This window comes from Heloderma suspectum, chromosome 6 (assembly GCF_057233095.1).
Source record: "Heloderma suspectum isolate Gila_16-S chromosome 6, 16-S_ref, whole genome shotgun sequence".
NCBI lineage: Eukaryota > Metazoa > Chordata > Lepidosauria > Squamata > Helodermatidae > Heloderma > Heloderma suspectum.
In genome coordinates, this window is record NC_139463.1 from 85,980,344 (window position 1) to 85,996,027 (window position 15,684).

A 15,684-nucleotide genomic window follows, 5' to 3' on the forward strand; every position below is an offset into this window, starting at 1 on the left:
TCCCAAGCCAACATGGATTGCAGAGGCCACCTTATCATCACATAAACAAGTTTGCAAATGTATATAGATTACCCTTGTAACGTTCAGAACTGGGGTTAGGGACTATGGACATGTAGCACTCCATCAATCCTTCTTTGGTATTTCCCATTTAGAGTTTACAGGCCATTTATCAATCTGTCATGAAAGTAAGGAAACGTGACAAGTAGAGTCATGCAACCAGGTTGCAGGAAGAGTGTCAATGAGTTCAATGGAAATCATGGATTCTGTATTGAAGAATCGTGGTTTAGGAGTTCCCTCACGATGCCTGTTTTCTTTACATTGCTGCTGGTTTTTCTGTGTTTGCTGCCTCTTGCTGAGTCCAAGGCCCACCTTCGTATGAACAACATGAATGATCCCCTTCCTACTGTGCATGAATACTATCAGCCAGGAGACCTCATCATTGGTGGGATGGTCTCTCAGCTGTTCTCCATCGCTGACCTTATATCTTTCATGGAACTCCCTAAAACCAAGCCACTTGATGAGCCCATGTAAGGAAATATTTTCCGTCATATGCACAAAGCCATGTTACAAGTAATGAAATATCATTTGAGATAGTTCTATCGATTTGTAAGAATACCACATTCAGAAAGCAATTTATCTGCTTTTTGACAGAAAGAAAGAGTTATCCAAATGCATTTATATATGTATTACCTTTCTGTAGAGCCCAATAACCAAAGCTGTCTGGCCAATTGAGAAAAATAAAGATGCCAAAATACTACATTTAGCAGTGGAGGAGGCGACCCAGTGGTTGCTTACAGGATGAGCAGCACAGGCAAGGAGCAGCGACCTGTGAGGGTGTACTAGGCCCGGGTGAAAAAAAGCAGCAGCAAGGTCAAGGACAGGCCTGGAGGAACAGCAGTAGCAGCGCCACAGCCCCAACCGCTCCAAGCGGAAATGCAAAGGCAATTTTCAGGAGAGGGGGCGGAGCCAGCCCTCATCTGCTGCTCCTCGCAGTGTGCCGCCTGAGGTGGGCACGTCACTCTCCGGTGTGTTATAGTGTGTGCACTGTGTGGCTGGGCAGGAGGGACATGCAGAGCTTAGGCAGTGATCCTTGGCACTGGAACTGGAGCGTAACAAGCGTGTCACCATCTGTGAACTGTTCAAGATTGTACTTCAGCAGCCCTGACAAATGCAGGAGCATAACATTGCTACCTTTGAAACTTGGAGTGAATCATTTATTAGCAGTGTACTTCACTACAGAACTATGAGGTTTGGGCTGAAAACCACTCTGGTCTGAGGTCGTAGTTCATCGCCTCATGCATCCTTCTCTTTCGGATCCGCTCAGTTACTACCCTTTCTATATTAGTTTTTGAATGACACTGTGCCTGATATTCTCTAGTCTTCTCAACCACAGGCATGCCCTTCTATACCATATCAGTCACAGGCACCATGCCATATCCTCATATTTATATGGTTGAACTTCAGAATTAGGTGGATTTGTTTAAAGTGACATGAGATCCCAGTACAATGTTTCAATTTCTGAAACATTATGTCTCTCCTGTCTCTTTATAGTGTTGATGTAATGTACACTTTGATCCTAAAATGATGTTCACAGCTGACCTGAGGCAGGTACCTGCCTTGAGGCAGACACTCAAGAGAGCCATAAAGAGTAGATTCAGCTTCTAAATTGTGTAACTGTCATTTCAGTTCAGTGCCAAAGAACTACCAGCATGTCCTGGCTTTGGTATTTGCTGTAAAGGAGATCAGTGACACACCAAATATATTACCCAATGTCACCCTGGGGTTCCATATCTATGACAGCTACTTTGATGCAAGGCTGACTTATCAGAACACACTGATTCTTCTGTCCACCCGGCACAGGCCTGCTCCCAACTACAACTGTGGCATTCAGAAGAATCTGGTAGCAGTCATTGGGGGACTTGACTCCGAAACCTCCTTCCACATAGCCAACATCATAGGCACCTACAAGATACCACAGGTAAGACTTGGTCATAAGTTAGAGCTCACAGTTTGACAAATGATTCACCCCTTCCCTGAATTGCAACTGCTTGGGAGGGGAAGGGAAATTGTACATCATTTTGCAGGTGTGGCTGACAGCAAAGCAACGTATCCATACATTTTAAAGCATTCCTTCTGCTGCTGCTGCTGTTGTTACTGTTGTTGTTGACATAAAGCAGGCAGGTCTCATTTATTTTAAAAAGAAAATACTAGGCATGGAAACAGCAGGGTTTTATAGTTCTAGAGCATAGCATCTCTCCTTGAAGTCTTGTCAATTATGAACCATATATCTGAATTAACTTTTTTTTATGGATATGTAGACAGAGAAGACTACCATACTGAAAAGCACCCTAAACCTCTGCCCCCAACAGCATCTCCGTAAAAGTGTGATTCCCGTTGTGCTGCTGAACACAGTAAGATGGAGCACTTATTCACAAGCAATTCATCAACTGTATCTGGGAAAACTCATTAAAATTTAGCAAGCAGTTGACCGCGCAGCTCAAACCTACAGTCTATGCCTCCAAAGTAAATGTTATTCTGTTTTTGCTTAGGTCACATATTGCTTCCTTCTTCCAGTGATGAATGATAAAACCAAGTTCCCTTCCATTTACCGGATGGTCCCCAAAGAAGAGTATCAGTACACTGGAATTGTCCAGCTACTTCTGCATTTCCAATGGACATGGGTTGGGATCATTGCAATGGATGATGACAAAGGGATACATTTCATGCAAACATTGACACCAATGCTTTCCCAGAGTGGCATCTGTGCAGCTTTCACTGAAAGAATGCAACACACGGCTTCTGTGTTTGATGTTTTCCACCTAATGGGACACATGGAGAACATGGCATCTCTTCTAAATATGACCAATGTCATTATCATAAACGCACATACCCAGACTATGTTTGCTTTAACTGGATTAATACTTCTGGGAGTAATAGCAGATGTAGATGTGACAGGTATAAGCAAGGTGTGGATTATGACCACTGAATGGGCTTTCACATCAAACACATTTCAGCAGGGGTTAGATTCTCAGGTCTTCCATGGCTCCTTGTCCTTCACAATTCACTCCAGTGAGATATTGGAGTTCCAACATTTCCTTCAGACCCTAAACCCTCGCTATCCAAAAGGAGATGGTTTTATCGGGGTCTTCTGGGAGCAGGCATTCAAATGTTCCTCTCCAGATTCTAATCTGGGCGAGGAGAACAGAGAAAGCTGCAGTGGAGAGGAGAAGTTGGAGCACCTTCCTGGGCCATTTTTTGAAATGACCATGACTGGACAAAGCTACAGCATCTACAATGCTGTCCATGCTGTAGCACATGCCATACATGCCATGTGCTCATCCAGGCCCAAACAAAGAGAAATGTGTGACCTTCCAAATTTGCATCACTGGCAGTGGCAGGTAATATCTCTCACCAATGCAACCAACTGTATTAATATGAGACAGCTAATGTGTTCAAGAGCATTGCTTAGAGAAAGCACTTATGTCTACAGATAACCTTTCCTTGAAACGTCCTCCTGCCTCCCTGTCCCTTTTCTTGTAAGTATTAGAGACATCCACGCTATAAGGTGTTTCCCACAATTATTGCCAAACTCCTTCCTCATAAATAGGCTCCTTTCCTTCCATTTCTCTGCATTAGCCAATCCTCCTCTTATTCATGCAAACACAAAGTGACTTTATCCCCTATTACTCATATGAAGGGAAGCCCTGACATGGCTTCCCAGCCCTGTCCTGATTTCCCTTTTATTCGAGCACTGAGCATGGGCATCTACAAAGGAACCTCTGTGCTTCAGCGGGTGGTCACACACAAGGGGTCCTCCCAGCAGAAAAACCCATGGAACTGGGCATCCTGATCACATGGGGCTGTGTAACTGAAGGCTACACAGTAAGCAGCACCAGTAGGAGGATACAGGTAGCGTGTGAGTCCTTTTTTCTGGGCTTTTCTTAGGAACAGGACTGTAGACTAGACAGACCCTTTTTCTGACTCACTCTGGCTCTTGCTGTGTTCTTCCTTTAAAAAATAAAACAGAAGTGTTCTTTTTATTGGTCAATTCCATCCTATTAATTACCCCCAGTTGGTCCCCTACTCCCCCATTCCCCTTTTTTTAAACTCTGCATATTCGAAACGTGTGAATAATACAAGCAGCTCAATAAAATGGAGAGAAACAAGGAAGTCACCCAAAGGTGTGTCAGACCATTCATCTGAAAGGCATGGGATGTTCCAGAAATGTGATGTAGTTACTACAAAAAGACTTGACTTAAACAGAGGAAGCTACTCCAACAGGCCTGGATCATATAAGCAAGCTGGGGCTGACCTTATCTGAGCAATCATTGCTGCATAATGTTCTGAAAGCCTTGAGCTAGGCAGGATATACAATTATTAAGAGATGAGAGAATCCTCTTTCAGAGTAATTTCCCCCTTTAGAATAGCAAATTGTACCCACCAATGAAGGTGGAATTGAATGGGCTGAAAAGGATTTCACAAGTAAGGTCCTTATGAACCCCATCTACATCACCGAATACTCATTGACACCTCATATTACCCATTTCTAATTAGTGTGGGTCTAGCAAGTACCATACTCCACTCTTTTGTTTGCTGGCAGGAACTGCCATTCTCAACACGTATGTGTTTTTGTGTACCTCTTGCTGTTTGGTCATGCAAGCGTGAGGTCACATCTGTTATTTAAAATGTGAAAGAACTCAGATTTTTGTGCTGTGAGATGTGCCTTTTGTGGGGGATGGGTGCCTGCTATAGCTTGTAGAGCGCAGTGGTGTAGTGGTAAATGCTGAAGATCAGGGACACATCATGACAGTCCCCACAGCCACATCCCCCAAGGAGAGGTCAAAGATCCAGGCAGCTGCATTTCTCTGTATTTGAACCACTTCTAGGAGTTTTCAACTCTACCAGGTTCAGGTCACTGAGTCACAAGAGGCATGACAAAGGACAAGTAGTCTGCCCCAAAGGCTGAATAAAAGACAGGGGTGTGGTCTGAGCCCCAGCATGCTGAACATACTAAACAACAGCTAGGGATGTCAGAGAAATCCGCAATGGAGCCAAATGAGTTTGGATTTTCATGAATCCCACCCATGGATTCTGAAGTGGACTGGCTTTTCCCTGTCAGGCGGATTCCACAGACTTGCAGGCTTGTTTTTCTTACATTCCCAAGTTTTGTGCAAATTTTGTCATTGAAAAATACACGAAATAAAAAAAACCACACAAAAATGCACATTTCCCCCATAAGCTAAAGTGTGAAAATGCACATTTGGGGGGAATTGCATGTGCAAATTTGCGCAGATGTGGATTTGTGCACTTACAAATTTGGGCAAATTTGGAAAGAAAAAAATCCAATTCCATCGATGGGTGGGCAATGGAACGAAAGGCGCCTTACAATCCGCAAAACACAGACGGAACAGATTTTACAGAATTCGTGCATCCCTAACAATAGCACCAATAGAAACCTCTTTCACAGCAATCCCAGCTGCCGGTAAGATAATGTCTTCCTTTTCTTACATGCAGTTAATTTTTTTCCTTAAAAGAGGAAGGGGGTACGGCACTTTGATGGCCCCGAAGCAAGCTATGCAGGGGTGCATGGGAGCCCACAGGCACCAGTTTGCCTCCCCCTGCTTTGAACTACTACTGCCCTCAAGAGAGAAAGCCAATTCCATACATTCTTTCAACATACACACACCACACTAGTTGTCCCTTTTCATAGTGTCATGCAGTCTGCTTTTACTTCATTTGCTTGTAGCTTCACCCTTTTCTGAGGAGCACCTCATTTAACAACAGTGCTGGAGACAAGGTGTTTTTTAACAGCAATGGTGAATTAGAAGCTGGATTTGACATTATCAACTGGGTCACTTTTCCAAACCAATCCATCCTTAGAAGAACAGCTGGACGCATGGATCCCCAGGCCTCACCAGGCAAAGAAGTGACCCTTAACAAGAAGATCATCAGATGGCACAGAAAATTTAACCAGGTGGGATCTGGCAGTCTGTAGGTTCTAACCAAGCTGAAGAGGAAAGTGGTCCAATACTATCCCATGAACATCCTTCCCTCCCTTCTAATTGAAAGCTTTTGGAAACCACAGACCTGGGTGTAGGAATTTGGAAACAGGCCTGGGCATCTGAATTGTCAAAAAATATTTGGTCAATTGACTAGTGGTTGATATTGTGAAAGGATGGCTAATTTTTTTTTTTTAACAGAATTCATTTTATAAGAACAACAGAAAAGATAATCATCAGCAGGTTTGATATTTGGTACAATTACGGAGGGTTGTTATTGTGAAACAGTACCATTAACAATGTAAAAGGTTAGGATTAGGGTTATCATGTTGTGAGATTTATATTCCACCTTCTCTGCAAGTTGCTGAGGGTAGCATACAGACATGCAACCAAGACCCCTTTTATCTTCACAACAATGCTGGTACACGGAGAGTGTATAACTGCCCCAAGGTCACTGAATGGGCTTCATGTCAACCTGGGAGCCAATCTACATGGAAATGGGTTTTGGGGTGGTTCCGTTTAAATGCAGATTTTCATGAAATCCGTTTAGCTCCTCCCAGGGCAAACAGTAGCCAGTAATGAAGTGCATACATTAAAAAAAAAAAAATCAGTTTGCATCAGGCAGATGAGTAGAACCGAATGTCATCAAATGGTAGGTGTGGAGAAGGGAAAAGGCTTGCTCTCCACCCTTCCCCGCCCCCCCCCTCCGGACTCAGTGAAGCTTTTAAAATCGGTACGGCTCTGCATACCTTTGCACTTCCATACGTAACAGCCTACTTATGCTCCCCTCCCTACTCCTGCGCTCAGTGGTCTTGCCTGGAGATGCCTCCAATTATACCAGGTTGCTAGTGGGACAAGCCTGGCTATGACGCTAGCTGCCGCCTGCTTCAGGGATAGGGGACAAGATGCCCTCATACACACCCTCACTAAGGTAATGAATGACACAAAAACGTAATTTTACAGGATGCAATGCTGTCACCTACGCAGTGATTTCTGTATTTGACAAAAATTTGACATCTCTCAACTGACAGGTGGTTGATAGACAATATCTGACTGGTCATTTCAATAGCATGTCAATTCCTTTACACCTACCATATTTCAACCACTTTTCCTCTCGGCTAGGGCATTTAAATGGTCATGTTTTAATTTCTAGAATAATTTCCTATCCTGTCCTTTAGGACTCATATTGAAATGGGGGAGGACGATTGCAATGGCAGTCTGGTAAATATCGATGTTTGCAGAATGCAAACTGTCTCTCTAAAGGAAACTGGAAGGGGAGGGAGAATATGGTGCCACTTGATAAACTCATGCAAGCAAGCAAGCAAGCAAAAGTTTAGTGTAATTAGCAGCCAGCCATTATACAACTTCACATAGATGTATCACATCCATCCCCTTGGCCTTTGCATGTGAGTGCAAGGCCAGTACAAGAAATTTAGCAGTTCTGAAAGTTACATATTTGTTAAAATCATTTAATAAAAAACTAGGGGTGGGCGGATCACTTCCCTGGTTCCATTCTGGGGCATCCTTTCGGGGGGGAGGCAATCCATTATTCCCCCCTGTAATCCTCCTCGGCCGGCTCCGCTCCACGGCAAGTCCGCAAAGCCACCAGCCAGGCCCATCCGCAGCCGGACGTCCGACTGCTGCTGGGCTGCAGTCGCAAATGGTGTCCGGCATAGCAGACGCCATTTGCATACCTGCATTAGCTGTGATAGGCTACGTATATATTTACATAGCCTATCACGGCTAAAGTAGGGAGGCAAATGGCAGCTGCAGACCAGGGCAGCAGACAGATCGGACCAGCTGATGCCACTTAGGATTCATCCCGGGAAAATTTCGCGGGGGGGGAGTGGTCTGTTCCGCCACAGACTTCCGGCCACAGCCGGTCTCCGGATGCGAACGGCGTCCGGCCTTGCAAAGGCCATTTGCGTCCCTTCCCCTTCAGTGATAGGCTACGTAAAGCTTTACATAGCCTATCACGGGAAGGGATGCAAATGGCATAGCGCACGCCATTTGCGCCCCTTCCCCTTCCGTGATAGGCTATGTAAAGTTTACGTAGCCTATCACAGAAGGGGAAGGGGAGCAAATGGCGTCTGCTAGGCCAGACACCATTCACGTCCTAAGACCGGCTGTGGTGGACCCAGCTGGAGCTGGAGCCGGAGCCGGCGGTGCCAGCCTGCCAGGTAGGATCCGGCCAGGTCGGACTTCGAGGGGTGGCGGGGTGGGGTGGTCCATTCTGCCATGGACTCCGTGGCGCAATTCTCTGCCATTCCTAACTGCATCTCTTTAAGACGTTGCAGTAGTACTGACTTTGCTCTATCATAACTCAGTGTCAGTAAGAAAGGTATGGAAAACCCCATGTTTGCAATAATGAAGAGAATCTTTTTTCTCCAAAAATTGGAGCCCATTTCCTCAACGGCAATCAATACAAAGTCAGACGTCTGCTTAAATAACACGTTTAGCCAAAAGAACAAGGCTAATTTAAGGGCTTCAACTTTTAATGACATCAGTCCTAATTCAGCATAGATTGTTACCAATTTATTAGAAACTGGGACAGAAAGAAGTCTGCGCAGAAATTTATTTTGGGCTTCTTCAATTGGATCTAATTTAACCACTGCTCACAATGGGGCCCCATATAGTATTTGTGGCAGGACTCTTAACCCGATAAAGTTCCAGCACCAATTTCACAAATTTACCTCCTTTAGTGTGATGGAAGCATAACAGCCCACTAAGAATCTTATCAGCCAGCACAGCATTGGTTTGTATCTGGAGGAACCAAGACCCTGATTGCTGGAATATGACCCCAAGATACTTAAAACAGGGGACTTACTCTAAACTATTCCCATCCATTTTCCAATTGTAAACATGCCTTGATTTACCAAACACCAGTATCTCAGTTTTATTGTAACTAATAGAAAGCTGTTCATTTCTACAATAGTGACTAAACTGCCTTAGCAGTCTTCACAATCATACCTGACCATGAGATATAAGGATGGTATCGTCTGCACAATCCCCTTTTAAAAACTCTACAACATCATTTTAAAAAGGGTTAAAAAGAAGTGGAGCTACAGCATCCTTGTCTAACTCCTATTGTAACAGATACCATATTAGATAGCTGACCTCTTGGCCTACTCTAATTTTAAGAGAAGTCTCTGAGTAGTAGGGATGTTGGAGAATTCCACCACGGACTCCTGTGAGGCTGTGGCGGAATGGACTACCCCCCCACTACCCCCCGAAACCCCCAGAATGGACCTACCTAGTGGCGGCTCCGGTGGCAGCAGCAGCTCCGACGGCGGCTCCGGCGGAGGCTCCAGGTCGTCTTCTGGGCTGTTGTGGCCACAAATGGCATCCTGCGTAGGGGACGCCATTTGCATCCCTACGCTAGGCTGTGATAGGCTATGTAGATACTTACATAGCCTATCACGGCAAAAGCAGGGATGCAAATGGCGTAGCGGCTGCCATTTGCATCGCCGCTTTAGCCGTGATAGGCTACGTAAATATTTACGTAGCCTATCACAGCTAAAGCAGGGACGCAAATGGCATAGGGGACGCCATTTGCATCCCTGCTTTAGCTGTGATAGGCTAAGTAAATATATACATAGCCTATCATGGCCTAGCATAGGGACGCAAATGGCATCCCGCAGCAGCCCGGCAGCAGATGGAGGCCCCGCTGAGGATTGGCCTGGCCGGCGGCTCCATGGACTGACCACAGAGCGGAGCCGGCCAGGCAGGATTCCAGGGGGGAGGACCGGATCGCCTCCCCCCCCACCGCGGAACCCAGCGGAGCCAGGTAAGCAGGGTTCCCTATACCCCTACTGAGTATAGACCCATAATACAATTTAGTCGATGTGCATCAGTTCCCAAGGATTGTAACTTAATCCACAGACATTTCCGTGAAATGGAATCAAAAGCAGCTTTTAAGTCAACGAAAGCTACAAAAATTTGTTTGGTGAATGCCAACAAATATTTATCTATAATATGTTTAAGTAAGAGGCAATGATCAAGTGTCGATCACCCTGCATGGAATCCAGCCTGCTCTGGAGCAAGCAAAGCCTTTTCCTCAACCCAATCCTCTAGTTTCTCTAAGAGATGTCTGGCATAAATTTTCCCTGCCACATCAGAAAGACTAATGGGTCTATAATTTGCTGGGTCGTCCTTAGGACCCTTTTAATAGATGGGAACCACCACAGCTGAAAGCCAGCTGGATGGGAGGACACCCAATTGATCTGTAAGGGAGAACAGAGTTGCAAGTATAGGTGCCCACCAATCTGGAAAAGAGAGAAATAATTCTGGGGGGAAGCCATTTCCAGCAGGAGCCTTCCCTTTCTGTAGACTTAACATCAATGCTTTGGCTTCATCTATCATAACACAATCCCAATGAGGGCCACAGTTAGAGTAAAAGCCAACTTTTGAATCCATTCCTTGAGTGGTCGGATCATTAAACACCTCCCTAAAATTACTTTTCCATTTGGACATGCAAATATAGCCATCAAAAACTGGGACCGACCTCCCTTCCATCTTAGACACTAAGGACTAAAACTTCCTAGGAATTTTTCTGAAAAAGGGCCAGACCCATTTCTCTCCATTGTTCATTATGATAATATCTCTTCTTTGGTTTAATAAATTTCATAATCTTGCTTGCAGGCACCATTGCAGGCAGGATTTCTTGCTTGCAGGCAACATTTAAAAAGTAACACTTTTGGACTAATGGATATTAATTTGAGAACTGGTTATTGCCTGGACAATGGCAGTTCATGGGGTACAAAATGGAGTTCCATACCATGTTCTTTTTCATGACTATAATGCAATTATTTCAATGCAAGACATGTTAATCATATGTAGAAAAGACAAGAGCACAAAAATGGAGCACATACAGAATGCCCACTTTCTGTGGATAGGTCTTGCCACTTGCTGTGTGTAACGACCATTGCCGTCCAGGGCACAGCAAGAAAAAGAAAGAAGGGGAGCCATTCTGTTGCTACGATTGTGCACCATGCTCAGAAGGGAAGATTGCAGACTCGAAGGGTAAGAGACACAACATGCTACGGTCTGGAGTATATTAAGGCCATGTAAAATTTCTTCGCATGGGTTCGCATCACCTCTTCTTGGGAAGCTTAAAAAATAATAGGGATGTCTTGAAAAAGCAACTTATTTCACAAACAACACACCTGCATGGGTAAATCTTTAAAGCTGTACACAGAGCTCAAGATGCATGCATATAATGGCCTGAAGACTGATGATGCCATTGTGCTGCTGAAGCCCAGCAGGTGTGACCCTACATGATGTATGAATGGGAGATTACCTGGAATTATATGTAAGATACTCTGACTTCCTCGGAGAGTGTAACAAATGTGGGAAGTAAGAGGCATGGGGGGAAAGGAGTGAACCTGGTATCTCTCTTTGAAAGACTGCCAATATTAATGATAATTGGGTGTTTAAGGGTAAACAACGTTATACTAAAAGAAAGTCATGGAGTATGAAAAGTTCTACCCTGTCCCACAGGCTCTAGGGCATTAGTGTTTCATCCAAGGGAGGCCCTCCTCCACTCCCCACCCCCCACCCCTGGCAGCTTCTACTTAACATGATCCTTTTGTTCATTTACTCTTCCAAATTAAGTACTACTTACCAGATCCTAACACTTTCTTCCTCCAGTCCTCATACCACGATTTGCCATGATCCAGGAAAGAAAGCCATTTAGGGAGTTTAGCGTGTGCAGCAAAGGTGGTTACACAGGCACATCTGAATTCCATTTGCATCCACATTGCAGTGCTCATCTGGGTCCCACTGAACTGCCTGATGTGCCCTTGAAAGCAGATGGGAGCGTGCATCCCCACAGCTGCAGGGTTTTGCATGCGACTAGTTGGATTTCACTGGGAGTTTGGTCTTCCATTCCCATCGTACTTCTCCAGGAAATCTTACAATAGATAAAAAGATAATATTCCACTATCAGCCTCTAGATGATTCGAATCCTTTGGGCTTCCAATCTTCTTCACTGCTCACAGAGCTGAACATTTTTTGATGATGATGTCTTCAGCTAGGGAGCAGCAACTATCACAGTAACTGCAGGAATCTCTTCTAAAAGCATAGCATATAGACAACAACACCTTGGCTTTACAGTAAGATGTGGTCATGGACACATAGCTATGTTGCTTTCTTTTCCAAGCCTAGGACTCCGAGCTTTTACTTCTGAAAAGTGTACACCTCATATATGCACTGAGCACATGTGCAGATAACTGCTACTGTCAGTGTTAGTAGTGGGTTTATGAAGCTAAGATCAGTCTCCCACTGTGTCTTCTGTCCTGCCTCTCTCTGGCTTCTCGCCTCTGCTGAGAGCCGTGGGATGGGAGCCCTTGCGCTTTCACCCTTGGACTTGTGCCTTTGCCCAGGCCCAAGATTTATATATCACCTGGATGGGAGGGAGATGAAACAGCCTGAATCAGGAGCCCCAGGTGAAATAAGGGGGCCGAACACATCCTCCAGCTACCTCCACCCTTACATGTTTGTGATATCTTTGAATGACTGTAGTAGCACCTGCTCTATTTTTCAGACATGGATGACTGTTTCAAATGCCCAGAAGATCAATATCCAAACAAGGACCACAATCACTGCCTTCCTAAGATGCCAAACTTCCTGTCTTATCAAGAACCTTTGGGAATCGCTTTCGTTTTCCTGGCTCTCTTTTTCTCTCTGATCACAGCTTTGGTGATAGGAATCTTCATTAAACACAAGAACACCCCCATCGTCAGAGCCAACAACCAGAACCTCACCTACTCTCTGCTCATCTCTCTTTTCCTCTGCTTCCTCTGCTCTCTGCTTTTCATTGGTCAACCACACACAGTGACTTGCTGTCTACGACAAACGTCTTTTGGCATCACCTTCTCAATGGCTATTTCTTCCGTGCTGGCAAAAACCATCATGGTGGTTCTGGCTTTCATGGCCACCAAACCGGGGAGCAGGATGAGGAAATGGGTGGGGAAGAGGCTGGCAAATGCTGTTGTTCTTTCCGGGTCCTTTATTCAAGTCGGGATTTGTGGTGTGTGGCTCTGTATTGCTCCTCCATTCCCAGACCTCGACACTCATTCTCTGCCTGAGGAAACCGTGGCAGAATGCAATGAAGGGTCACCCATCATGTTTTACTGTGTTCTTGGGTACTTGGGATTCATGGCTCTTACAAGCTTCATTGTGGCTTTCTTTGCGAGACGCTTGCCCAGCACTTTCAATGAAGCCAAGTTCATCACTTTCAGCTTACTGCTGTTTTGCAGTGTGTGGGTCTCTTTTGTCCCAACTTATCTAGGCACGAAGGGGAAATACATGGTGGCTATGGAGGTTTTCTCCATCCTGGCTTCTAGCATTGGACTACTGGTGTGTATCTTTAGTCCCAAATGTTACATACTTGTAATAAGGCCTGAACTCAATATTAAGGATCAGCTAATAAAGAGAAATCAATAAGTACTCTAAGGTTTGTCTACTGTTGTATTATTGTTAAACAGGCCAGGCCCTCCTATGTGCTATGGTGAGTCATATGGCATGGTTGGTGTATAGGAGGATGCAGCAGATTAAAGACTCTGTCACCTGCCACCCAGAGGGCTACTTGACCACATTTCCCTTCTAATTGCAAGGGCTAGTGATAGCACTTTTTCACAGCAGGAATGTGGCCAGTGGAGCTCTCCAGAGTGTCTGCTCTGAGGGGTCCTTCCTCAGAGAGATGCATTATGGGTGTGGTGGTTCAGAGACTGCCTGTGTCTCTACAGTTTTTCCTTCACAGCAGCAAATATTCTCTCAAGTTGTCTCGGCGGTAACCTTGGGCAAAACTTTTCCTCAGCCAAGCCTGCCTCTTGCCCACTTATCAAACTATGTTCGTCGGGCTGCAGCAACTTGCCTGCTTCTTCCCAGACTAGATCTGGCTGTAGTTGAGCAGCAGTAGCAGCCTCCCCAACTGTGAAACCAGGCAGAGACAACCTGCCAACACCCTTACATCCCATACCTTAACTAGGCCCTACATCAGGTTCTTCCGCTGAGACCATGACATCAGGGGAAGGCATGACAGGCAGACACCAATTAACAGCCACATTTTCCCAGAATGTAAAGCAGGGATAGAGGGGGACATCAGCCACCAGCACTAGCCAGACACCCCTTGCATGAGGAGTACCTCTGAACCTACCTGGGGTGCAGCATGGACACAGAGGGGGCCCATATGGGTCTTCCCTCCAGCATGACAACCCACAAATGGAAAAGCTCGTGTTAGCTGAATGTCAATAGAGAGCAAGGCGGTGCCTGTGTGACATACAAAACCCCGACCAAGGGTCAGGAGGGTGGATCAGTCAAAGAGGGAGAAATAAGGGCAGGAAAGCAGGTGTGGGGTTGTTGGGGCGTTGAAAGGATGGGAGTGACACGCACTCCTTTAATTTTGTGATTTTCCCAGTTGATCAGACTGTGAGAATCACACAGAACCTTATGGAGTATGGAGGTAAGATATACACTCAGAACATCTAAAAAGAAGTTAAGGGTTTAGTGAATAACAGACGTCAAGTAAACAAACACAAATCCCAAAATGAACAAAGAAAACACAACATACTCAAGGAGTTACACGCTCCCTGGTTACAAACTTATGCCACAAGACTGTCAGAGAGTTGCAGGCTCCCTGGTTACAAATTTAGTTATAAATACCTCAAGGAATTACATGCTCCTTAATCACAACCTAGCAAGTACCTCAAGGAACTCTACACTCCTTGGTCACAACTTACTTATCCAAACGTGGTGCCTTAAATAACTAAATATACAGTTAGTCCCTGTTTGCTACACAGCTTCCCTGCAGCCAAGCTCATGCCAGAACTTGCTGATGGTGTTACAGGCATAGAGTTTCAGCCAGGTTCAAGCCAGAACATGCTGTCTGTATGTACACAGATAACTGCGCTCTATATATGCCCTGGATGGTAAAATCCTATTCCCTGAATTCTACCCAACCCATACTCACCACACACTATGAAGCACTTGGCCAGAGCACTTAATACCTGTCCCATAGATTGAGGGTACTGTTGGTATGTCCATATGCAATGATCCAGATGCAACCACGCCCCTCCTGAACACTGGCTAATTCAGGGGTTTTATAGTCTTGTTCCTTCGTTGGGGCCTATGGCATTAAAGAGGGGTTCTTTGTCGATAATACATCATGTCCGAAATTCCAATATTGATGCTTGTCTACTGACAGACCAACACATTCTTCTGATTCCCAACACCTCTCAAGGTTGTTTCCATCGTCATAAAGCACTGTCCTTTGTTATTAAAACATTCGCTGACCCCCTTCTGAATTGGCCCATCTCCATCTTTTGTAACTGATACTCTGGCAATCTTCAGCACATACCAAAGCATCCTCATTAGGCCTTCCTGTAATAAACCATTCATTCTCCATTCACACTCTCCCCCTTTCCTGACCTGAGCTACAATGTTTCATATGGATATCACACAGAATCGTTGACACTTTAAGCTTTTCACATTTCATGATGTTCTCCATTGACACTTAAACATTTTGGGGAATGGGGTACATTCAGGATATTTACATTTTAAGTTGCATTCAGGGTCAAGTTTTGCATACATCCATTTCATTCCTCACCACATTTGTTACATTTCAACATGAGATGAAGAGTTCATTGTGGCATCTGAAGTCTACAAGGTTATCTACTAGGAACAG

At 45.0% G+C, this 15,684-nt stretch overlaps 1 protein-coding gene across 1 annotated transcript; it reads left to right on the top strand.

The window, feature by feature from the left end:
- The first annotated feature begins 300 nt into the window (after positions 1-300).
- LOC146341683 (vomeronasal type-2 receptor 26-like) lies at positions 301-13,445 on the top strand. The gene is made up of 7 exons (XM_084807611.1): positions 301-527; positions 1,687-1,978; positions 2,319-2,411; positions 2,550-3,398; positions 5,747-5,974; positions 10,895-11,021; positions 12,544-13,445. The coding sequence occupies exons 1-7, from the start codon at positions 301-303 to the stop codon at positions 13,443-13,445; spliced, it is 2,718 nt and encodes a 905-aa protein (XP_084663737.1).
- Positions 13,446-15,684: the final 2,239 nt, after the last annotated feature.

Bases quoted from the DNA above. Each gene is read 5' to 3' on its own strand.
- LOC146341683 (XM_084807611.1), top strand. From the start codon at position 301: ATGCCTGTTTTCTTTACATTGCTGCTGGTTTTTCTGTGTTTGCTGCCT. The intron at 1,979-2,318 runs GTAAGACTTGGT...ATGGATATGTAG, and splicing joins GCACCTACAAGATACCACAG to ACAGAGAAGACTACCATACT. The intron at 5,975-10,894 runs GTGGGATCTGGC...TTCTGTGGATAG, and splicing joins GGCACAGAAAATTTAACCAG to GTCTTGCCACTTGCTGTGTG.